Source organism: Rhinopithecus bieti, unplaced genomic scaffold, assembly GCF_001698545.2.
Source record: "Rhinopithecus bieti isolate Rb0 unplaced genomic scaffold, ASM169854v2 scaffold_38631, whole genome shotgun sequence".
Classification (NCBI taxonomy): Eukaryota; Metazoa; Chordata; class Mammalia; order Primates; family Cercopithecidae; genus Rhinopithecus; species Rhinopithecus bieti.
Window position 1 is genome coordinate 1421055 of NW_016817145.1, and position 24114 is coordinate 1445168.

Sequence of the window (24114 nt, forward strand, 5' to 3'; positions counted from 1 at the left end):
ATACAAAATTCTTGGCTGGTAATTGTTTTGTTTGAGGAGGTTAAAGATACGGCCCCAATTCCTTCTAGCTTATAGGGCTTCCCACTCTAAAGGAGAAATGTTTACCAGAGTTGCTATATAGCATAGAGGCTATGTGGAAGTTTGTATTAGGAGCTGAGAGGCAATAAAATTGGTAATTGACACAGGAACTGGGCTCAAAGTCTTTAGGATTTATCGGCTTTGGGACTCAAGAGATTGGCAAATCAGACTGGATGGCTAAAATCAATGTAAACATCTCAGTTTTTATAATGGGAAGTACCCTGATTAGCTAGTTATCCTCATTGCAAATATAAACAATTCAGAAGACTGTAAAGTGTAGTCCTTGAAACTGAAAGTCCCTGATATTAATACTATTCATTCACCAGAGATAAATACTATTTTTTTTTTTTTTGAGATGGAGTCTCGTCCTGTCGCCCAGGCTGAAGTGCAATGGCACTATCTTGGCTAACTGCAACCTCCGCCTCCCGGGTTCAAGCAATTCTCCTGCCTCAGCCTCCCGAGTGTCTGGGACTACAGGCTCGCGCCTCCACGCCCAACTAATTTTTGTATTTTTAGTAGAGACGGAGGTTCACCATTTTGGCCAGGCTGGTCTCGAACTCCTGACCTCGTGATCCACCCGCCTCGGCCTTCCCAAGTGCTGGGATTACAGGCGTGAGCCACTGCTCCCGGCCCTAAATACTATTTTAACAATATGGTGTCTTTTCTTCCAGACTGCCAGTAAATGAACAAACACATGATTAACACAAAAAGGATACCATATGGACTCTTTAAACTTTTTTTTTCAAATTTACTATATCAAGGAATTATATCTTTTCGAGCCAATAGATACAGGTCTTCCAATTTAAAAGATTAAGTTACAATAGAGATTTGGGGTGCTATCCCTTTCGGAAAGCGTCCTCGATGCGGTCATATTGGAATTAACCTCCACTCCCCTCCTCTTCTCTGGGCTCCCGCGGACTCCAGGCTGAGTGCTGAAGTGTGGATTTTCACACCCAAACCTCTGTTATTTCAGTGTCTCACCTGGCTTCTCCAGAGCGCAGAAGCTCAGCCCCAGGTTGGAAGAGCCTCCAGTTTCACAGCGAAGCGCTATTCACGGCCCAACTCCCAGCCCAAACCTAGCTCCACCCTAAGCCGCCGCCAAAGACCCCTCTTCTCCCAAACCTCACCGGGGCCCCGCCCCTGACTCCGCCCACCAGAGCCCGAGCCTCCAGTCCTGCCCCACCCTGGGCTCCACCCACCAGCCGGGCTCCGCCTACCCGGAAGCACGCAGTCCTTCTCGTCCCGGGCTCCGCCCACCGGGAGCTCTCGCCGCTCATCCCACCCCGGACCCGCCCACTTCGCTTGGGCTCCACCTTCCCAGGAACTGGCGCCGCTTGCCCGAGCTCCGCCCATTTCGTCCCGAGCTTCCCGCGCCGTGAACTCGTGCTGCTAGCCCCGCCCACCGCGCTCCAGGCCCCACCACCCGGAAACTGTCCCGGCCGCCGCGGGCTCCTCCCACCCCGCCCTGAGAGCCCGGGCGGGCCGCTACACGCCTTCTCTTTCCTACATCTGGTCCAGTCGGTCTTCCTCCGGCGCCGGCCCTCGCCGAGCTAGCTGGCCATGGAGGGTAATGGCCCCACTGCCGTCCACTACCAGCCGGCCAGCCCCCCGCGGGACGCCTGTGTCTACAGCAGCTGCTACTGGTGAGGGGGCGCGGGCGCAGCCTCTGGGTCTCCCAGGCTCCCGGGGCGCGAGTCGCAACCAGGCCCCGCCTCTTCCCGGCCCCTCCTCGGGGGCGCTCCCGGCCTCTACCGGCGGGTTCTACAGTTCTGCGGGAGTAGGGAGCGGGAATGGCAGCTCTTGTCTCTTGAGTAGAGCGTGGGCTATTGGATGGGGTTGGGAATTCGTCCGGAATCCTAGGGTGGATAGTGCATTACCTGTGCCTGGCGCTTGTCGGTTGGATTTGCTCAGCAGATCTCTGCTTCGGGGCTAGGAAGGGTGAAGCTCTGAAAACCTTTGGAAGTTACTCTGCTGAAGCATGTGGAAGTTACTCTGCTGAAGCATGTGGGGTTTCAGACTGAGGCGAAGGTCATTTTAATTTTGGAAGAGAATGGAATCACAGAGATTTGGGATAACTTCCCAAGGTCACCCAGCTAATAGCAGCCAGGAATCCAGTTCAGGCTCTCTGGCACCAGAAACCATGATCTTAACCATGTTGTCATTTTAATAATGGTTACATTCACCCAGCACTTGCTATATGCCACGCGTTGTTCTGGGTGATTTAGGTAAACTAAATCACTGAGTATCACAATAACCCTAAGAGGTAGGTATTGTTATCCCCAGTTTAAAGATGAGAGCACTGAAGCACAGAGGGCTGCAAGTAATTTGCGCAGGGCCACGTCGCTTGTGAATGGAGGAGTGGGGATTTACAGGCAGAGTCTGGCCCCGGAATCCATGCTCTGCACCCCTGTCCTAGGCCACCTCTGCAGCTGAAGCACCGCCCCTGCCTTGGTCCTTTCTCATTCCCATGCCTACTCTTTCCTGAGTAATGGTTTCTTCCCCAGCTTCTAGTCTTTGCACAGGAAACCTCAGTGCTATCTAAAACTACCCCTCCCCCTTCTGCTTGTCACTAAACCAATGCCACCGAACATTTGTTCGGCCCTGATTGCATGTCAGGCTCAGTAGCAGGTGCTTCCATCGATGTCCATGAGGTAGCTTCTTTTACTATCGTTATCCTCATTTTACTCATAAAAAGAGTGAGCCACAGAGAGGCTGTTGTGTGCCCCCAGATCACACATCTAACAAGTGGTGGTGCTGAAACTGGAACATCTTCGTGATTCTGAAGTTCATGCATCTTAACTACTGCCCTCTTTTTCTGTCCTGCCTCTCTTCTAAATCCCGTTAGTTCTCCTCCCTAATGTCCATTGTTGTATTCATTCATTCAGTAAATGTGTATTAGGCACTTGGAGTATGTGGCACACTTCTGGGCACTGGAGATACAGCAGTGAACAGGATCGACAAATTCCCTCATGGATCCCTTGGTTCTTGTATTTTGATGTGAGAAAAGCAGATAAGGCCCGGTGCGATGGCTCACGCCTGTAATTCCAGCACATTGGGAGGCTGAGGTGGGCACATCACTTGAGGCAAGAAGTTTGAGACCAGCCTGGCCAACATGCAGAAAGCCTGCCTCTACTAAAAATACAAAAATTAGCCAGGTGTGGTGGCACACGCTTGTAATCCCAGCTACTCGGGAAGCTGAGGCAGGAGAATCGCTTGAACCTGGGAAGAGGAGGTTCCAGTGAGCCAATGCCACTGCACTCCAGCCTGGGAAACAGAGCGAGACTGCATCTCAAAAAAAAAAAAAAAAAAAGGCAGACAAAAACAAGTAAACCATGTTTGGGTGGTGGTAAGTGCTGTGAGAAAAATAAGATAAAGGATGGTGGCTTATTTTCTATTAGGATATTTTGAGAAGACATTGTTGATAAGGTGATATTTGAACAGAGATCTGAAAAAAGAGGGTGAGAGCTTTGCAACTATTGGAGGATGGTGATTTAAGCAGGGAGAACAGCAGGTCCAAAGGCTCTGAGAAGGAATCATGCTGTGAGTATGATAGGAACAGTGAGGAGACTGGTACAATTGGAGTATTGGAGTTAGAGCAGTCTTGTAGAAGAATGGTAAGAGCTGACCACTCTACCACAGGATTTCTCCGCCTAGGTTCGAGTGACATTTTGAGCATGATAATTCTTTGCTATGGGGGCTGTCCTGTGTATTGCAGGACATGTAGCAGCATCCCTGGCCTCTACCCACTAGATGCTGTTAGCACCCTAGCTCTAGTTGTGACAGCCAAAAATGTCTCCAGACATTGCTAAGTGTCCTGTAGGGGTTGGGGGGCAAAATCGCCTCTTGCTGAGAAACAGTGCTCTACCCTGTCTGAACACTTCGGGTGGGGACACTGCACTACTTTGGCTCCTGCAGCTTTGTGGGTTGTTTTTTTTTTTTTTTTTTTTTTTGAGACGGAGTCTCAGTCTATCACCCAGGCTGGAGTGCAGTGGTGCCATCTTGGCTCACTGCAACCTCTGCCTCCCAGGCTCAAGCCATTCTCCTGCCTCAGCCTCCCGAGTAGCTGGGACTACAGGCACCTGCCACCATGCCCGGCTCATTTTTGTACTTTTAGTAGAGATGAGGTTTCACTACATTGGCCAGGCTGGTCTCGAACTCCCGACCTCAGGTGATCCACCCGCCTCGGCCCCCCAGAGTTCTGGGATTACAGGCGTGAGTCACCATACCCGGCCATCCTGCAGGTTTTTAAACTTGAAATGAGTGCCTCCTGTCTACTTCTGTTAGCTTCCGTCATGTTAGCTTCCAGATGTTACTTATGCTTCAAGACCCTGCTTAATGATAATAGTGGCAGTCGGTATTTGTTTGGGACTGTGTCGTCGGCAGAGCATTTCTGATTCTGACTTGTTTTGTGTTTTTCGAACAATTGTGGAGTGCCTGCTTTGTGCCAGGGATCCCCATCATCTGCATACATCTGTGACCTCAGCTCATCTCTGGGAACCCCTGCAGCATCCCAACCTTTCTGCTACCAAGATGATCAGCTAACAGCTTGGAGCAAATCCGCAGCCCGCCCGCCACCTACCCTTCCTTCCTTCCTCCCTCCCTCCTCCCTCCCTCCCTCCCTTTTTTGAGTCACTTATGCTTTGTTTAGAGTCTAAAGAACATTTCAGATATTATCCAATCACATATTTTGTTTGGATTTTGATGTAACGATCCACAGCTCTTTTTTCTTTTTTTTTTTTTTGAGTCATTTATGCTTTTGTTTAGAGTCTAAAGAACATTTCAGATATTATCCAATCACATATTTTGTTTGAGTTTTGATGTAATAAAAATCTTTTTTTCCCTTCCAACTTTTATTTCAGATTTGGGGTTACATGTGCAGGTTTGTTACATGGGTAAAATGCATGTCTTGGGGGTTTCGTGTACAAATTGTTTTGTCACCCAGATAGTGAGCATACTACCAGATAGGTAGTTTCTGATCGTTACCCTCCTGTCACCTTGTACCCTCAAGTAGGCCCCGTGTCTACTGTTTCCTTCTTTGTGTCCACGTGTACTCAAGGGTTAGCTCCCACTTATAAGCAAGAACATTCGGTGTTTGCTTTTCTGTCCCTGTGTTAATTCACTTGGGATATTGGTCTCCAGCTCCATCCATGTTGCTGCAAATGACATGGGTTTGGTTCTTTGTCATTGCTGTGTAGTATTCCATGGTGGAATATATATACTACATTTTTCTTGATCCAGTTTACCATTGATAGGTACCTAGGTTGGTTCTATATCTTTGCTATCATGAATATTTGTCATTGCTGTGTAGTATTCCATGGTGGATGATATATACCACATTTTTCTTGATCCAGTTCACCATTGATAGGTACCTAGGTTGATTCTATATCTTTGCTATCATGAATAGTGCTGTGATGAACATATGTGTGCATGTGTCTTTATGGTAGAAGGATTTATATTCCTTTGGGTATATACCCAGTGATGGGATTGCTAGGTCGCATGGTTGTTCTGTTTCGAGTTCTTTGATAAATTTCCAAACTGCTTTCCACAGTGGCTGAACTAATTTACATTCCCACCAGAAGTGTATAAGCATCCCCTTTCCTGCACCACCTTGCCAGAATCTGTTATTTTTTGCCCCCCCTTTTTTTTTTTAAAGACAGGATCTCACTTTGTCACCTAGGCTTGCAGTGCAGTGGCATGATCATGGCTCACTGCAGCCTCACCTTCCTGGGCTTAAGTGATCCTCTCACCTCAGCCTCCTGAGTAGCTGGGAGTATAGGTATGCGCCACTGCTTTTTTGACTTCTTAAATTATTTTTATTTGTTTGTTTATTTTTATTCTTTTTTTTTTTTTTTGAGACAGATTCTCACTCTGTCATCAGGCTGGAGTACAGTGGTGCAATCTCAGCTCATTGCAACCTCCGCCTCCAGGGTTCAAGCGGTTCTGCCTCAGCCTCCTGAGTAGCTGGGACTACAGGCACGCACCACCACACCCAGCGAATTTTTGTATTTTTAGTAGAGACGGGGTTTCACCACGTTGGCCAAGATGATCTCGGTCTCTTGACCTCGTGGTCTGCCTGCCTCGGCCTCCCGAAGTGCTGGGATTACAGGCGTGAGCCACCGTGCCCGGCCTATTTATTCTTTTTTTTTTTTTTGACACAGAATCTCACTCTGTCTCCCAGACTGGAGTGCAGAGGTGCGATCATGGCCCACTGCAACCTCGACCTGGTGTCAATCAATCCTCCCACTTCAGTCTCCCGAGTGACTGGGACTACAGGTGTGCACCACCATGCCCAGCTAATTTTTATGTTTTTTGCAGAGTGGGGTTGTGCCATGTTGCCCAGGCTGGTCTTGAACTCTTGGGCTCAAGCAATCTTCCTGCCTTGGCCTCCCGAACTGTTGGGATTACAGATGTGAGCTACTGCACCTGGCCTGACTTTAATAATAGCCATTCTGACTGGAGTGAGATGGTATTTCATTGTGGTTTTGATTTGCATTTCTCTAATGACTAGTGCTGTTGAGCATTTCTTCATATGCTTGTTGGCTGTGTGCATGTCTCTTTTTCCTTTTTTTTTTTTTTTTTTTGAGATGGAGTCTCACTCTGTTGCCCAGCCTGGGGTGCGGTGGCTCGATCTCGGCTCACTGCAACCTCTGCCTCCCGGGTTCAAGTGATTCTCCCAGCTGAGCCTCCAGAGTAGCTGGGATTACAGGCGTGTACCACCATTCCCAGCTAAGTTTTTTATTTTTATTTTTTAATTTTTTATTATTATTATTTTTTGAGACGGAGTCTCGCTCTGTCACCCAGGCTGGAGTGCAGTGGCCGGACCTCAGCTCACTGCAAGCTCCGCCTCCCGGGTTTACGCCATTCTCCTGCCTCAGCCTCCCGAGTGGCTGGGACTACAGGCGCCTGCCACCTCGGCCCGGCTAGTTTTTTGTATTTTTTTAGTAGAGACGGGGTTTCACCGTGTTAGCCAGGATGGTCTCGATCTCCTGACCTCGTGATCCACCCGTCTTGGCTGCCCAAAGTGCTGGGATTACAGGCTTGAGCCACCGCGCCTGGCCAAGTTTTGTATTTTTAATAGAGATGGTGTCTTACCATGTTGGCCAGGCTGGTCTTGAACTCCTGACCTCAAGTGATCCGTGCGACTTGGCCTCCCAAAGTACTGAGATTATAGGCGTGAGCCACTGTGCCTGTCTGTCTGCTTTTGAGAAGTTTCTGTTCATGTCCTTGGCCTATTTTTTAATGGGATTTTTTTTTTGCTTGTTTATTTAAGTTCCTTATAGATTCTGGATATTAGACTTTATCAGAGCATAGTTTGCAAATACTTTCTTGCATTCCGTAGGTAGTCTGTTTTTTGTTTATGTTTTTTTTGAGACAGGGTCTCACTCTGTCACCCAGGCTGGAGCACAGTGGCACAATTACAGTTCACTGCAGACTTGACCTCCCAGGCTCAAGTAATCCTCTCACATCAGCCTCCCAAGTAACTGAAACAAGAGATGTGTGCCACCATGCCTGGTTAATTTTTTTTCCTTTTTGTGGAGACAGGGTCTCGCTGTGTTGCCCAGGCTCATCTTGAACTCTTGGGCTCAAGTGGTCGTCCTGCCTGGGCTTCCCAAGGTGCTGGGATTACAAGTGCAAGCCTCATAGCACCTGGCTATAGGTTGTCTGTTTACTCCATTGATAGGTTTTTTTTCCTGTGCAAAGCTCTTTAGTTTAATTAGGTCTCACTTGTCAATTTTTGTTTTTGTTGCAATTGCTTTTGGAGTCTTCATCATGAAATCTTTGTCAGGGCCTATGTCTGGAGTTGTATTTCCTAGGTTTTCTTCTAGGGTTTTATAGTTGTAGGTATTACATTTGAGTCTTTAGTCCATCTTGAGTTGATTTTTGTATATGGTGAAAGGAAGGGGTCAAGTTTCGATCTTCTGCGTATGGTTAGCCAGCTATCCCAGCATCACTTATTAAATAGGAAATCCTTTCCCCATTGCTTGTTATTGGACTTCGTTGAAGATCAGATGGCTGTAAATGTAAATATGCAGCTTTATTTCTGGGTTCTCTAACCTGTTCCATTGGTCTATGTGTCTGTTTTTGTACCAGTATCGTGCTGTTTTGGTTACTATAGCCTTCTAGTGTTCACAGAATGTGGCTCAGTCTGTCAAAGCCTAATTTCTTTTTTTTTTTAATTGGGGTGGGGTGGGGTGGTGGATGGAGTCTTGCTCTGTCTCCCAGGCTGGAGTGCAGTACAGTGACATAATCTCGGCTCACTGCAACCTCCATCTCCTGGGTTCAAATGATTCTCCTGCCTCATCCTCCCAAGTAGCTGGGACTACAGATGCACGCCACCACTTCTGGCTAAATTTTGTATTTGTAGTAGAGATGGGGTTTCACATGTTGGCCATGGCTGGTCTTGAACTCTTGACCTCAGGTGATCCACCTGCCTCGGCCTCCCAAAATACTGGGATTACAGGTGTGAGCCCTCACGCCTGGCCCAAAGCCTAATTTCATCCATGCCATGCTACCTAAAAATGAAGCAAGGCATGAACAGCCCTGAGGATGGTCACCATCTTATGGAAGTAGACACTCTTTCAGTTCATCAGTCTTTGCCTTACCTGTCTCAACGCTCCATAAAACTAGGCTTAAAATATGGCAGTTGGACATATTTTCTCCCATGGTTTTCTTTTCTCTAAAATAACTAGGAAACCACAAGGGAAAAGTGATGGTTGTGGTTAAAAAAAAAAAAGAAAAGAAAAGTTGGGAACGGGGAGATTGCTACTGATACTGACTACTTCATATGATATGTACTATAGATTAATAAAAATTTACTGACTGGGCCGGGCATGGTGGCTCACCCCTATAATCCCAGCACTTTGGGAGGCTGAGGCGTGTGGATCACTTGAGGTCAGGAGTTTGAGACCAGTCTGGCCAACATGGTGAAACGCTGTCTCTATTAAAAATACAAAAATTAGCCAGGCGTGGTGGCGGACGCCTGTAATCCCAGCTGCTCGGGAGGCTGAGGCAGGAGAATCACTTGAACCCAGGAGGTGGAGGTTGCAGTGAGCCGAGATTGTGTCACTGCACTCCAGCCTGGGTGACAGAGCGAGACCACCTTTAAAAAAAAAAAAAAATTACGGACTGTTTTAACATCACATATGGCATATATATAGTAGATAAAATTTTCTTATTCTAAACATTCTAAGGCCAGGTTTGAAGAAGACAATTATCTGTCTAGCTTATAGAAGTTTTTGGGGAGTTTACCGCAAATATCTTCAAGAGCCTATAATGTACAAAATACTGTGCTAAGTGCTTGGAGGATGTGATGATAAATTAGAGCTTACAGGCCATGAGCAGAGACATACAAATCCATAAATGGCAAGCATCATAGAAGGCCATAAAAGATGCATGCAGAAAAGAAGAGGGAGTCATTAATTTGGAGGGATATGGGAAGAGGTATAGGTTGTAGTTTCTCTTTGTTTATTCCGCTCTAAGGGTGTGCTTAGAGTTAATACAAAGGGGCCAGGCGAGATGGTTCTTGCCTGTAATCCAGGCACTTTGGGAGGCTGAGGCAGGCAGATCACCTGACGTCAGGAGTTTAAGACCTCTGGTCACCTGAGGTCGGGAGTTCAAGACCAGCCTGGCCAACATGATGAACCCCTGTCTTTATTAAAAATACAAAAATTAGCTAGGCATGGTGGCACAAGCCTGTAATCCCAGCTACTTGGGAGGTTGAGGCATGAGAATCGCTTGAGCCAGGGAGGCAGAGGTTGCAGTGAGCTGAGATCGCACCACTGCAATCCAGCCTGGGTGACACAGTGAGACTTCATCTAAAAAAAAAAACGCATAAAAATAAAATCACAAAATTAGCCAGGCGTAGGAGCATGCACCTATAATCCCAGTTACTCAGGAGGCTGAGGCAATCTTGGCTCACTGCAACTTCTGCCTCCCAGGTTCAAGCAATTCTTCTGCCATAGCCTCCCAAATAGCTGGGATTATAGGCACCCACCACCACGCCTGGCTAATTTTAGTATTTTTAGTAGAGACGGGGTTTCACCATATTGGTCAGGCTGATCTCTTGGCCAGGCTGGTCTTGAACTCCTGATCTCGTGATCCGTCTGCCTTGGCCTCCCAAAGTGCTGGGATTACCGGCCCGAGCCACCATGCCTGGCCTCTGTCAAAGTTTCTTACCTTGTAAGTGACTGAGTTAGAATTTCAGCTGTATCTCAAGTTGCTGGACCCAAAACTCATAGAATATTGACATTTTATCAGTTATAAAATGCCTCCATGTACAAGCACTGCTGGGGAAGGTAATCACCTCTATGTGGAGAGGGGTTTACACACAGTATAGGTTGAATACCAGCTTGTTGGGATGTTTTAGAGGAGATTCAAACGTTAGCTAGTTGTTGGATGGCATGGTGTTTAAGGTCTTTTCCAACTTTTTGGTGTCATCATCAGTATTTTGTTCACATTTAAAAGACACATAGATGTTCTCTAATCTTGATTAAACAATTATTTTATTTCAGTGAAGAAAATATTTGGAAGCTCTGTGAATACATCAAAAACCATGACCAGTATCCTTTAGAAGAATGTTATGCTGTCTTCATATCTAATGAGAGGAAGATGGTAAGTTGGTGAGTGAGTGCAGGAAGAAAACAAGATTTAGCATGACATTAGAAGCTAAATTAAATTAAAAAAAGAAGCAAAATATAGCATGGATGTAGTACTCTTCTGAAGTGTGCTTTATAAAATACAGCAGCATTTAAAAGTTTTCTTTTGAATGAGATTTTTTTCCTCACAAGGCATGATTGAGTTAGAAGAGTTGAGTCCCTTCTGTTGCCCAGGCTGGAGTGCAGTGGTGCAATTCTTGGCTCACTGCAACCTCCACTTCCCGGGTTCATCTCCTGCCTCAGCCTCCCGAGTAGCTGGGACTACAGGCATGTGCCACCACACCTGGCTAATTTTTGTATTTTTTAGTAGAGCTGGGGTTTTGCTATGTTGGCCAGGCTGGTCTCGAACTCCTGGCCTCAAGTGATCCTCTCGCCTTGGTCCCCCCAGAGTGCTGCGAGTACAGGCGTGAGCCACCATGCCCAGCTTAGTCCCTTATTTGAGGTAAGGAAATTTGTGATGGTCTACACAGATTAAGTCCCTTTTCTTTAGGCATTAATGTAGACCTGGTTTTTTGTTGTTGTTGTTGTTTGTCTTTTATTTTCTTTTTTGATACGGAGTCTCGCTCTATCGCCCAGGCTACACCACAATGGCACGATCTCAGCTCACTGCAACCTCTGTCTCCCAGGTTCAAGGGATTCTTGTGCCTCAGGCTCCCGAGTAGCTGGGACTACGGGTGCCCACCACCATGCCCGGCTAATTTTGTATTTTCAGTAGAGACAGGCTTTCTCCATGTTGGCCAGTCTGGTCTCCGACTCCTGACCTCAGGTGACCTGCCTGCCTTGGCCTCCCAAAGTGCTGGGATTACAGGCGTGAGCCATTGTGCCTGGCCATTTTTTTTTCTTTTTTTAAATTCAAGACGGAAGATGTAGACTTTTAAAAAATTGCTTAGATATGCATACTCTCAGTTTAAGTAAGGATTTGTCTCTGGAGTTTAAATAGAACTACAGTCAACTTATATAAAGAATTAGAAAAAGGAAGCCCTTCGTATTTTGTAAAACACATTTGCAGGCATCATCTCATTTGATCCCAGTGGAAGCCCTGTGAAGGCAGGCAAGGTTTGGACAACTTTCTTCATTTTATAGATGAGGAAATTAAGACTTAGGGTGGCCCTATGAATAATTAAATGGGAAAGCAAGACTTGATACCTGCAAGGACTTCTGATTCCTAGTTCAGATCCCTTTTCACTCTCCGAAGACCATCATACAATAATTTGTGCTCTTGAGAGCTTTCATTCTTGGGGATACTGAGAAGGATTTAGATTTCTTCCTCGTCACTCATTCCTTCACCTTGATTTTTGCATGCTTAAAAATACTTTGTTTCTCATGTATGTATTGCTTTAAAGAATTTAGTAGTAGCCAGGTACAGTGACATGTGTCTGTAGTCCCAGCTACTTGTGAGGTGGCTGAGGTGGGCAGATCACTTGAAGCCAAGAGTTCAAGGCTGCGGTATACTATGATGGCACCTGTGAGTAGCCATTGCACTCCAGCCAGGGCAGCATCGCAAGATCCCGTCTTGGCCGGGCGTGGTGGCTCACGCCTGTAATCCCAGCACTTTGGGAGGCTGAGGCGGGCAGATCACTTGAGATCAGGAGTTTGAGACCAGCCTGGGCAACGTAGTGAAACCCTGTGTCTATCAAAAAAAATATGTAAAAAATTAGCCGGCTGTGGTGGTACACACCTGTAATCCCAGCTACTTGGGAAACTGAGGCAGGAGAATCGCTTGAACCCGGGAGGCAGAGGTTGCAGTGAGCCCAGATTGTGCCACTGTACTCCAGCCTGGGCGACAGAGCAAGACTGTATCTCCAAAAAAAAAAAAAAAAAAACTCCCGTCTCAAAAACAAAAAAGGGGAAAATAATTTAGTAGTGGTTTAACTGAAGGTATGGCTTATGAAATGTATTGTATTTTGTAGATACCTATCTGGAAACAACAGGCGAGACCTGGAGATGGACCTGTGATCTGGGTAAGACAGTTAATACAGAGAGTATTGATGCATCGTGACTTGTAACCCCTTAGTGTTCTGTATGTTTTGGTAAAGCATAAGTGACCTAAGCAGTAGATAAAGGCTGTGATAATTATTAATAAATTGACCTTTTGAGAATAGATGTTATTTGGTCTAAGGTAGAAACACTGTAGGCATATATATATATATATATATGTATATATATATACACACACACACACATATACACACACACACACACACATATATATAATCTATATGCGGATGATAGATATATGTAAGTTAAATTGAACAATAGAAAAAAAAGTGAGCTGAAATACACACCATTGCATTGAATCAGAATATATTCAGGGTTCCATGATGGCAGAGTACCAGAGAGAAAGAGTAGGATCTCAGCATCTGATGAATGAATTGATCAATTACATGATTAATGCTAACAGCTTTCATTTATCCATTGCCTACCATATGCTAGGTACAAGCAAGTCTTCTCGACACTCTTACAAGAAGGCATTTTTTCCCCATTTATACATGAGGAAAACAACTAAGACTTAGAGAGGTAACATCTTTTGTCCCAAATTAAACAGCTGGTGAGTAGCAAATATAAAATTCTAATCCAGGTTATGGGTTCATTTGAGTCTAAATCCTTAATTCTTTCCTCTGGCCCANTGGGATTACAGGCTTGAGCCACCGCGCCTGGCCGGCATATATTCTTTTAACTTTTTGTTTTGAAATTGTTATAGGAATGATTTTAAATGGTGGATATATTTGTGATCTCCTAGACTCTTACCATTTAGCACAGGAAGGAACTTTGGCTACACATTAGAATTATTTGGAGACTGTTAAAAATGTAGTTTTTGGCTGGGCACGGTGGCTCATGCCTGTAATCTCAGCAGTTTGGGAGGCCAAGGCAGACGGATCACTTGAGGCCAGGAGTTCCAGACCAGCCTGGCCAACACGGCGAAACCCCATCTCTAATAAAAATACAAATATTAGGCCAGGCGCAGTGGTTCACGCCTGTAATCCCAGCACTTTGAGAGGCTGAGGCAGGTGGATCACTTGAGGCCAGGAGTTCGAGACCGGTCTGGCCAACATGGCAAAACTCCATCTCTACTAAAAAAAATACGAAGATTAGCTGAGCGTGGTGGCACGCACCTGTAGTCCCAGCTACTTGGCAGGTTGAGGCAGGAGAATTGCTTGAACCCGGGAGGTGGAGGCTGCAGTGAGCTGAGATTGCGCCACTGCACTCCAGCTTGGGTGACAGAGAGAGACCCTGTCTCAATAAATAAATAAATAGTGTAGTTTTCTGGTTTAGTAAATCTAGAGAGGAGTTCAGGAGTTCGTGTTCTTGATGAACTCCCAGGTGAACATGACTGGCATTTGAAAAATACAGATCTACTCCCACCCCTTTATTTTTCAGGGAAGAAATAAACACAGAAGAGCAAAGTGAGTGGCTCAGAGTCGCATGGTCAGTGGCAGAACTGGGTCTCAGACCTGGGTCCTTTTTAGTACATATCTACATGTCACCTTAACCCGTTCCCCTAAAGAATGGAGGCCGGCGTTGGGCATGGTGGCTCATGCCTATGATCCCAGAACTTTGGGAGGCCAGGGTGAGTGGATCACCTGAGGTCAGAAGTTCGAGACCAGCCTGATCAACATGGTGAAACCCCGTCTCTATTAAAAATACAAAAATCAGCCAGGTGTGGTGGCGGGTGCTTGTAGTCCCAGCTACTTGGGTGCCCGAGGCAGGAGAATTGCTTGAACCTGGGAGGCAGAGGTTACAGTGGGCTGAGATTGCACCACTGCACTCCATCCTGGGCAATACAGTGAGACTTCATCTCAAAAAAAAATCATTCCTATAATACTTTCTTTTTTAAAATTTTATTTATGTATTTATTTTTTTGAGGTGGAGTCTCTCGGCTGGAATGCAGTGGTATGATCTCGGCTCACTGCAACCTCTGCCCCCCAAGATTTAAGCAATTCCCCTGCCTCAGCCTCCCGAGTCACTGGAATTACAGGCGTGTGCCACCATACCTGGCTAATTTTTTTATTTTTAGTAGAGATGGAGTTTCGCCATGTTGACCAGGCTGGTCTCGAACTCCTGACCTCAAGTGATCTGTCCACCTTGGCCTCCCAAAGTGCTGGGATTACAGGCATGAGCCACTGCGCCCGTCCTCCTATAACAATTTCAAAACAAAAAGTTAAAAGAAAATATGCCTATAGTGCTTCTTAGACCAGATAACATGGAGCAGATGGTGGCATCTGTAGGTGACATCCCTGCTTCTAGCACAGTCAGTCTTTTCCTGGCAGCTGGGCAGACACTGAACCAGCTCAGAGAGTGAGGCTGCTGCTCAAGCCTGCATTCCTTGGCTCCTCATCTGTGCCATGAAGGCAATTTTGGGCCAACGCTTTTCCTTTGCAGTCCCTCAGCTGCCTAGTGTATAGGAATGTGGACCTGAACTTACCAGAAAGTTGTAAATAGTCATTGTTTATGCCTTTTCACAAGTTGTACCTTCTTTCTGGAAAGCTGTCCCCATCAGGCAAGATTCCGCAATGGGGTCCTTTCCTCTGTGAAACTCTCCTTGGCCATTGGGCTCCTGTCCTCTTCCTTTCTTGGTTGGCTTTAATTTTTTATTTTTATTTATTTATTTGTTTTTGAGACAGAGTCTTGCTCTGTTGCCCAGGGTGGAGTGCAGTGGCATGATCTCAGCTCAGGGCAACCTCCGTCTCCTGGGTTCAAGCGATTCTTGTGCCTCAGCCTCCCGAGTAGCTGGGGCTACAGGTGCACACCACCACACCCAGCTCATTTTTGTATTTTTAGTAGAGACAGGGTTTCACCATGTTGGCCAGGCTGGTCTCGAACTCCTGACCTCATGTGATCCACCTGCCTTGGCCTCCCAAAGTGATGGGATTATAGGCGTGAGCCACCATGCTCAGCCTTTGGTTGTCTTTTAAAAGGGTTGACCATTTACACACTAAGGCTTCTAGCAGCACTGTGAAGTAGACCAAGCTTGTCTAACCTGCAGCCTGTGGGCTGCATGTGGCCCAAGACAGCTTTAAATGCAGCCCAACACAAATTTGTAAACTTTCTTAAAACAGTATGAAATTTTTTTGTGATTTTTTTTTTTTTTTTAAGCTTATCAGCTATCATTAGCGTATTTTATGTGTGGCCCAAGACAATTCTTCCAGTGTGGCCCAGGGAAGCCAAAAGATTGGACATCCGTGAGTTAGTCACTCCGGTTATCTCCATTTTATAAAAGAGGAGACTGAGGCTGCCGAGGGGAAGGGCTGAGATTGGAACCAGGTGCTTACCTGCTCCTGCCTGCGTTGCTTTCCGCCTCTGATGTTCTCTATTCTCTACAATGTCCTGCAGCAGTTTACCTGGTTCCCACTCACTTCTCTGGGAACTTCTTGAGGGTGAGAACTTATCTTTTTCATCTTTGCATCTGCAGTTCAGCAGCATAGTCTTTCACATAGAATAGAGAGTGTGCGGTTCAAAAAAACTGATATGGGGCTGGGCACAGTGGCTCACACCCATAATCCCAGCACTTTGGGAGGCAGAGACAGGCAGATCACTTGAGGCCAGGAGTTCAAGACCAGCCTGGTCAACATGGTGAAACCCCATCTCTACTAAAAATACAAAAATTAGCTGGGCTTGGTGACGTGCCTATAATCCCAGCTATTGGGAGGCTGAAGTGGAAAAATCGCTCGAACCCCGGAGGTGGAGGTTGCAGTGAGGCAGGATCGTGCCACTGTACTCCAGCCTGGGTGACAGAGAGAGACTCTGTCTCAAAACACCACCACCACCAAAACATACCTGTAATATGAGTTAGAAGGTGCTAAGAGAGAAACAGAATTTGAGTAAGGCAGAGATTCTGGCAGGGGGTGGAAGAAGATGAACATTGATTCATGGGAAGAAAACCTTTAGCTGGAGCTTGTGTGGTGGGCAGAGGTAGAGAAGGTTGTTGCAGATGGAGGGGAATGACATGAGCAGGCCCAGTGGGAGGCAACGGTGGACTGTTTGGGGGCTTGGAGGGTAGGATGCATCTGGGGACGTCCAGAGAATAGGCATTCATTTTTTAATCTCTTTCTGTTTTGCTAAGATAGACTTAGAGCCAAAGACAGCACTCAGGCTTTTAAAGGCACAACATCCCTAGTCTTAAGTATTGTTCCTACCTCATAGGATTTATACAAGGCTCAAGTAGAATGATATTTGAGAAAGAAAGTGCCTTTTAAACTCTGAAATGTTGTGGAAATATAAGATGGTATTACTAATGTTCCTAGGTTGCGTTGATTTCACAGTGCTGTTCTCTGTGAGAGCATTTTTCTTTGGAAGAACTCAGCACCACATTGCTCATGTCCCTTGATCACCTCCCTGAAATCCCTTTCAGCTCATTGCCGGTGTTGGGCAGTTGCTTGAGTCTGAGAGTGAGGGTGAGAATTAACATCCACGCCGTGACAGAGCTGTGTGGGAAAAGCTGTCTTTTTCTTTCTCCTTTAGTGGCTACAGATGAAGGCTTGGCTAACTTCTTTTTTTAAAAAATAATTCTTTTAATTGCAAAAGTGGTTCCAAACTAGAAATTAAAGTCCTCCTCCTCTCCAGGCTGACCCCAGAAGCCTGCTTTGTTATTAGTTTGGAGGACATCCTTGCAGACGTTTTCCTCTGCATTCGCGTGCATGCAAATGTTCTTCTGAATGCGCGCGTATGTCTTTATATACAGGTAACTTTTAACAAATAGCAGGTGGGTCCGGCACGGTGACTCACACCTGTAATTCCAGCACTTTGGGAGGCTGAGGTGGGGGATCACTTGAGGCCAGAAGTTGGAGACCAGCCTGGCCAACGTGGTGAAACACCATCTCTACTAAAAATACAAAAATTAGATGGGCGTGGTGGCGGGCATCTGTAGTCCCAGCTACTCAGGTGGCTGAGGCAGGAGAATCGCTTGAACCCAGGAGGTGGAGGTTGCAATGAGCTGAGATCATGCCACTGCACTCCAGCCTGGGTGATAGAGCAAGACTCTGTCTCAGTAAAAAAAAAAAAAATAGGTGGAGCTGGGTGCAGTGGCTCATGCCTGTAATCCCAGCACTTTTGGATGCTGAGGCGGGTAGATCACCTGAGGTCAGGGGTTCAAGACCAGCCTGGCCAGCATGATGAAACCCCATCTCTACTAAAAATACAAAAAAATTAGCTGAGTATGGTGTTGCTCACTTATAATCCCAGCTACTCAGGAGGCTGAGGCTGGAGAATTGCTTGAACCCGGCAGGTGGAGGTTGCAGTGAGCTGAGATCGTGCCATTGCACTTCAGCCTGGGTGACAGTAAGACTCCATCTCAAAAAAAAAGTTTCCTAAAGGTAAAATTGCAGGTTCAGAGGATGTGCATTTAATGACTATGAACATTTCCATTATTTATTTAACTTTCCCTATCTGTGGACATTTAATGTTTTCAGGGTGTTGTGTTTGCTTTATTTTATTTTACTATTATAAGGAGGGCTGTAGCAGTCTTATATCCTTTTTAGTGATAATGTATGTGCCTGAATACTGGGATTTCATCATTATGAAGTAACTTGGTTAACTTTAGCAACTTTTACTTCTAGGATTACCATGTTGTTTTGCTTCATGTTTCAAGTGGAGGACAGAGCTTCATTTATGATCTCGATACTGTCTTGCCATTTCCCTGCCCCTTTGATACTTATGTAGAAGATGCCTTTAAGTCTGATGATGACATCCACCCACAGTTTAGGAGGTGAGGACATTCAGGATGGATTTACTTATTTTCTGAAGTAAGACTTTGACGATTCCACAGAGGTTCTTTTTTTTGACAGTTGTTTTGTAACGATCTCGTCTGGCATCAGCATTGAGTTGATGTTTAAGGATGTATTTGCAACACAGGAGATTCAAAATGTTTTAAAACTTTAAAAGTTATCTATCATATAAAAGGTTGGCATTCTTTTAAAATTTTGTGTGTTGAGATCCCACACATTTAATTTCAAGCAGGTTGGGGATTTTTCTTATACTCTTTGTTTGGGGGTTTGTGGGGATACCTGGTGTCACCATTGAGAGGGCTGTGAAGGCAGCATCAGAAAATCATGCCCGTTGCCCTTGATACACAAATTGAGTAAATCAAGGCAACCAGACATGTTTTTGTGCCTTTGTCTTTCTGTTTCGGGTTTTAGTTGATCATTTCCTATGCTTCTCCAATAGGTAGTAAAGTTGCCTGTGTTACTAACCATACAGAAATGCTTGAGTAGTTTTGTGTATGTCATAGGAAATGAGTCCATATAAAAATTGAGTTAGAATTTCAAATGTGACACCTCCCTAATGTGAGTGTATATTGATTTGTCTGCAGGAAATTTAGAGTGATCCGTGCAGATTCATATTTGAAGAACTTTGCTTCTGACCGATCTCACATGAAAGACTCCAGTGGGAATTGGAGAGAGCCTCCGCCGCCATATCCCTGCATTGAGACTGGAGGTGAGCCAGGATGCCTTCTCAAAGGGGATTCTGATTGATCATGTACACATCAGCATTTTTCCTTAACGGAGGACAGAAATCAGGTCATTCTTTGAATAAAACTCCATGAATGAATCCCAGCACTTTGGGAGGCCGAGGCAGGCGGATACGAGGTCAGGAGATCGAGACCATCCTGGCTAACACGGTGAAACCCTGTCTTTACTGAAAATACAAAAAATTAGCCGGGTGTGGTGGTGGGCGCCTGTAGTCCCAGCTACTCAGGAGGCTGAGGCAGGAGAATGGCGTGAACCTGGGAGGCGGAGTTTGCAGTGAGCCGAGATTGGGCCACTGCACTCCAGCCTGGGCAACAGAGTGAGACTCCGTCTCAAAAAAAAAAGAAAAGAAAAAAAAAAACTCCATAAATAAGGAGGTCACAGGAAATACTACTTCTGTGTGCGTGTTAGATTCAGAAATCAAGGCACAGGGAATAGGACTGGAAGGCATAAGAACTTGTGGGAGACAAAGGGTGTTAAGGATCAGGAGCATGGCCCCTGCAACCTGCTGGATTATTGAATGTAGCTACTGCGGGGACACTGAACATCAGGAGACTCACATGCTTGTGTCATTTAACAGTGGGACTAGTAGCACCTTGCCATGGTAGGGTTTTGTGCTATCGTGAAAGAAATCCCCATTGCATCCTTATGATGTGTGAAATGTCACTTTGGCTATATAATAAAATCTGCATTAGAGGGAGGTGAGCGCTAGCAGGTTTTATTGTACCACTTGTCTCGTTTATGTGCTTTTAGGTATCAGTCCAGTTGATAATTTCCTGACATTTAAGAAGATAAAGATTCCTTCACCCTATTACTATTGTTTGGCATTCATATGAGTTTGAAGCATTATTTATGTTTGTAAGTAATTCTCAACATTTCCACTTAGGGGTGAGATCATCCCAACACCTAGAAAATACAGTCTGTGTGAAAGTGCTCTGTGAGCTCTGCAGCATGTCAGAAAAATAGGGCAGTAGTGTTACTACTTCAACAAGGGTCTGAGTGCGTTGGCTCATGCTTGTAATCCCAGCACTTTGGGAGGCTGAGGTGGGTGGATCACCTGAGGTCAGGAGTTCGAGACCAGCCTGACCAATGTGGTGAAACCCCGTCTCCACTAAAAATACCAAAATTAGCCAGGCGTAGTGGTTTGTGCCTGTAGTCCCAGCTCCTTGGGAGACTGAGACAGAATCACTTGAACCAGGAGGCGGAAATTTCTGTGAACCAAGATTGTACCGCTGCACTCCAGCCTGAGTGACAAGAGTGAGATTCCATCTAAAAAAAAGAAAAGAAGAAGAAAAAAATACTTTAACAAGGAAGAAAGTAAAAAATACATTTGGCATATTTGAGGGGACTAAGAGAGGGTTCAAACTCTGATTTTTGAGGCTCCCTATGAAAAGCTCTCATAATTTAAAAAATTTATATTGGAATTGCTTATTGGCATACAGAGCTGCTTCCTGACCTCAGTGTGAGAACTGGGGAAGCTCCCTGGTAAAGAGAGGGCTTGAGGGGTCTACCTTAGCATCTCCGGCAACCTGCTCTACAGGGCCTGGTCTCGGCACAGTGTGCCTTTAGCAGCTACCTGTTTCCCTTCGATATGTGAGCACCTAAGACAGAGCCTAGTGCATAGCAGGCATTTAGTGAACCCCTTGTCAGCCCTGGTCCGACTGGGGCGATTCCTTTGGTTTTCATGACTACTACTCATTGGATGCTATTTTGTACTGGGCTTTTGCCAGCCCAATTACTATATGGGCTGCAGAGGTGAGCACTGCCAGCCCAATTTTCTTTCTTTTCTTTTTTTTTTTTGACTCTGTCACCCAGGCTGGAGTGCAGTGGCACGATCCCAGCGCACTGCAACCTCCACCTCCTGAGTTCAAGCAATTTTCATACCTCTTTATTTTTTTGAGACGGAGTCTCACTCTGTTGCCCAGGCGACAGAGTGCAGTGGTGTGATCTCTGCTCACTGCAAGCTCCACCTCCCAGGTTCATGCCATTCTCCTGCCTCAGGCTCCTAAGTAGCTGGGACTACAGGCGCCCGCCACCAGGCCCAGCTAATTTTTTTTGGTTGCATTTTTAGTAGGGACGTGGTTTCACCATGTTAGCCAGGATGGTCTCCATCTCCTGACCTTGTGATCCACCCGCCTCAGCCTCTCAAACTGTTGGGATTATAGGCATGAGCCACCCCGCCCAGCCTCATCTGGCTAGTTTTTATGTTTTTAGTAGACATGAGGTTTTGCCATATGGGCCGGGCTGGTCTTGAACTCCTGGCCTCAGGTGATCCTTCCGCCTTGGCCTCCCAAAGTGCTGGGATTATAGGGGTGAGCCACTGTGTCCAGCCCATATTAACTAACTAAAAATTAGCCAGGCATGGTGGTGCACACCTGTAATTCCAGCTACTCAGGAGGCTGAGGCAGGATAATCGCTTGAATCTGGGAGGTGGAGGTTGCAATGAGCCAAGATGGTACCACTGCACTCTAGCCTGGGTGACAAAGGGAGACTCTGTCTCAAAAAAAAAGAAAACCGACATGAAATTAATGCATGTTTTAGATACATACATTATTAGGTATGTTGGATTTAGTTATGGAATTGACTCATTTTTTTTTGTAATTAAGATAGGTTCTCAGTGTATTGCTCCTACCTTGGCCTCCCAAAATACTGAGATTGCAGGCATGAGCCACCACGCTGGCCAGGATTAACTCCTTTTTTTTTTTTTCCAGACAGAGTCTCGCTCTGTTGCCCAGGCTGGAGTGCAGTGGCGCAATCTTGGCTCACTACAACCTCTCCCTCCTGGGTTCAAGCGATTCTCCTGCCTCAGCCTCCCAAGTAACTCAGATTATAGGCACCCACTACCACACCCGGCTAAATTTTGTACTGTTAGTAGAGATGGGATTTCACCACGTTGGCCAGGCTGGTCTCGAACTCGTGACCTCAAGTGATCCACCTTTCTCAGCTTCCCATAGTGCTGAGATTATAAGTGTGAGCCACCAAGCCTGGCTGCTTTTAATCTTTTTGAGTAAAGGTTCACAGTAGGCTTTCTTTTTTTTTTGAGACAAAGCCTTGCTTTGTTGTCCAGGCTGGAGTGAAGTGGCATGATCTTGGCTCATTATACCCTCGAACTCCCAGGTTCAAGCAATTCTCCTGTCTCAGCCTCCCAAGTAGCTGGGATTAGAGAGGCGCGCCACCATACCCAGCTAATTTTTGTATTTTTAGTAGAGATGGGGTTTCACCATGTTGACCAGGCTGTTCTCTAACTTCTCACCTCAAGTGATCTGCCCACCTCAGCCTCCCAAAGTGCTGGGATTACAGGTGTGAGCCACTGTGCTTGGCTCAGAGCAGCCTTTCATCGAGGGCTAATTTAGCCCCTCTACTCTGACATGACCCTTTTGAGGACTCCACTGAATGCTGCATCTTAAGAGTTCTCTCCACTCTGGCTGGTGGTGACATGAATTATTTCTAGCCCTGTGGAAGTTCTGGGGATTATTAGACCCACTCCTTCCTGGTGCTTCTTTCCCTGGCCTCATGAGGTTTCGTTCCATAGAAGAGAAGATCAGTACTTAGCCAAAGACCCAGGGGGTCCCCTCTGCTGATCTCTGGAGCTCTGACTCTCTGTGTAGTCCCCTCTTCACTGACATTCTGTTTCCCTCAGTTTGGGTGTGTTTGTTTTGTCATGATTGGATTGAAGTTATACATTCAAGGCAAGAAAACCACAGAGGTGACTTTGAGCCCTTATCTATTTGACTCATTTTACCTACTTTTGGTCTTCTGCATTGTTTTATTGCTGTTAAACCAAAATTGTGTTTTCAGTGGACATTTTTTTTTCATATTTGTTTTAGATTCCAAAATGAACCTGAACGATTTCATCAGTATGGATCCCGAGGTAGGATGGGGCACTGTCTACACACTATCCGAATTTACACATCGGTTTGGCAGTAAAAACTGCTAAACTTGGCCTCAAGATGTGGAACTGTGGAGAAATTCTAGGACATGAACAAGCTATCCCTTCATCGAGGACAGCAAACATTATGGTACAGTTGGCTTGGAATTATGTCTTTCTCTTTTCATTTGATTGAGTGGAAATCTGACTGAATACAAATATAAATAACAACATAAAAACTTTTGTTTTGATATGTCAAATTGAAACTTGATATAGTGTGTACTTGCTAAGATATTCCTGTGGCTCATTTGTTAAAACATGAGGACTTAAGCCAGTAATCGTTTTTGTTCAGGTAGAGGTGTGGAGGTAGAGCCAGCCCCTCATGTCTGTTCTGGATGTTTTGTGTCTCTCCAGCTACATTGTAAGCTCCTTGAGGGCAGGGCCATGGCCTGTTGCTCTGTGAATCTCAAATGCCCATAAAAGGTGCCCATAAAATGTTTTCTTGAACATTTCAATGTGCTGTTGTTTGGAAAGGGGTACTATTGTGAGCTGAATCAGCAATAAGTATTAGTATTTTTGGACTATGGTATTGTTAAAAAGATTGCAGCCCTCTCAGATTTGAGTGTTACTTGGTTTATTTATTTATGACTTTAAATAAAATTGATTTAACATTTGTTTTGTTTTGAAGATTTTTGTGTCACCCTTGATGATCCGTAATACCTAAATATGCCTCAATTGTAGATGAGAACTAGGGCTTTAAAATATATTTATTACATGTGCCTTTTGGGAGACATCTTGATCATTTGGCTTTAATCATATCATTCCAAATGAAAGATATTTGGCATTACACTGGCATATAGTATCAGCTCTCATGTTTTCATGATTCTGCTTTAAAAGGAACAACTTCTGATAGCAAGGATGTCTGACCTTTTGTTCTTAGATGAGCTTTCTACTTATTAAGAAACTGTCAGCTGGGCATGGTGGCTCATGCGTGTAATCTCAGTACTTTGGGAGACCGAGGCAGGCGGATCATAAGGTCAGGAGTTTGAGA

General features: G+C 45.5%; 1 protein-coding gene across 2 annotated transcripts; it reads left to right on the plus strand.

Moving 5' to 3' along the window:
- Positions 1-1432: 1432 nt before the first annotated feature.
- On the plus strand, positions 1433-23737 carry NTAQ1 (N-terminal glutamine amidase 1). 2 transcript variants are annotated; one of them, XM_017855894.1, is made up of 7 exons: positions 1433-1721; positions 10590-10689; positions 12644-12694; positions 18287-18435; positions 19039-19163; positions 19949-20053; positions 23023-23737. In XM_017855894.1, exons 1-6 carry the CDS (start codon positions 1639-1641, stop codon positions 20029-20031), a joined length of 591 nt encoding a protein of 196 aa, XP_017711383.1. In that variant the 5' UTR covers positions 1433-1638; the 3' UTR covers positions 20032-20053; positions 23023-23737. The 2 variants fall into 2 exon arrangements, with proteins under 2 accessions (XP_017711383.1, XP_017711382.1); XM_017855893.1 differs by lacking the exon at positions 19949-20053 and having other exon boundaries at positions 1435-1721.
- Positions 23738-24114: the final 377 nt, after the last annotated feature.

Excerpts from the sequence above, each read along its gene's own strand:
- NTAQ1 (XM_017855893.1), top strand. The coding sequence starts at position 1,639 with ATGGAGGGTAATGGCCCCACTGCCGTCCACTACCAGCCGGCCAGCCCC. Across the intron at positions 12,695-18,286 it reads GAGATGGACCTGTGATCTGG|GATTACCATGTTGTTTTGCT; the intron begins GTAAGACAGTTA and ends TTTTACTTCTAG. Across the intron at positions 19,164-23,022 it reads TCCCTGCATTGAGACTGGAG|ATTCCAAAATGAACCTGAAC; the intron begins GTGAGCCAGGAT and ends TATTTGTTTTAG.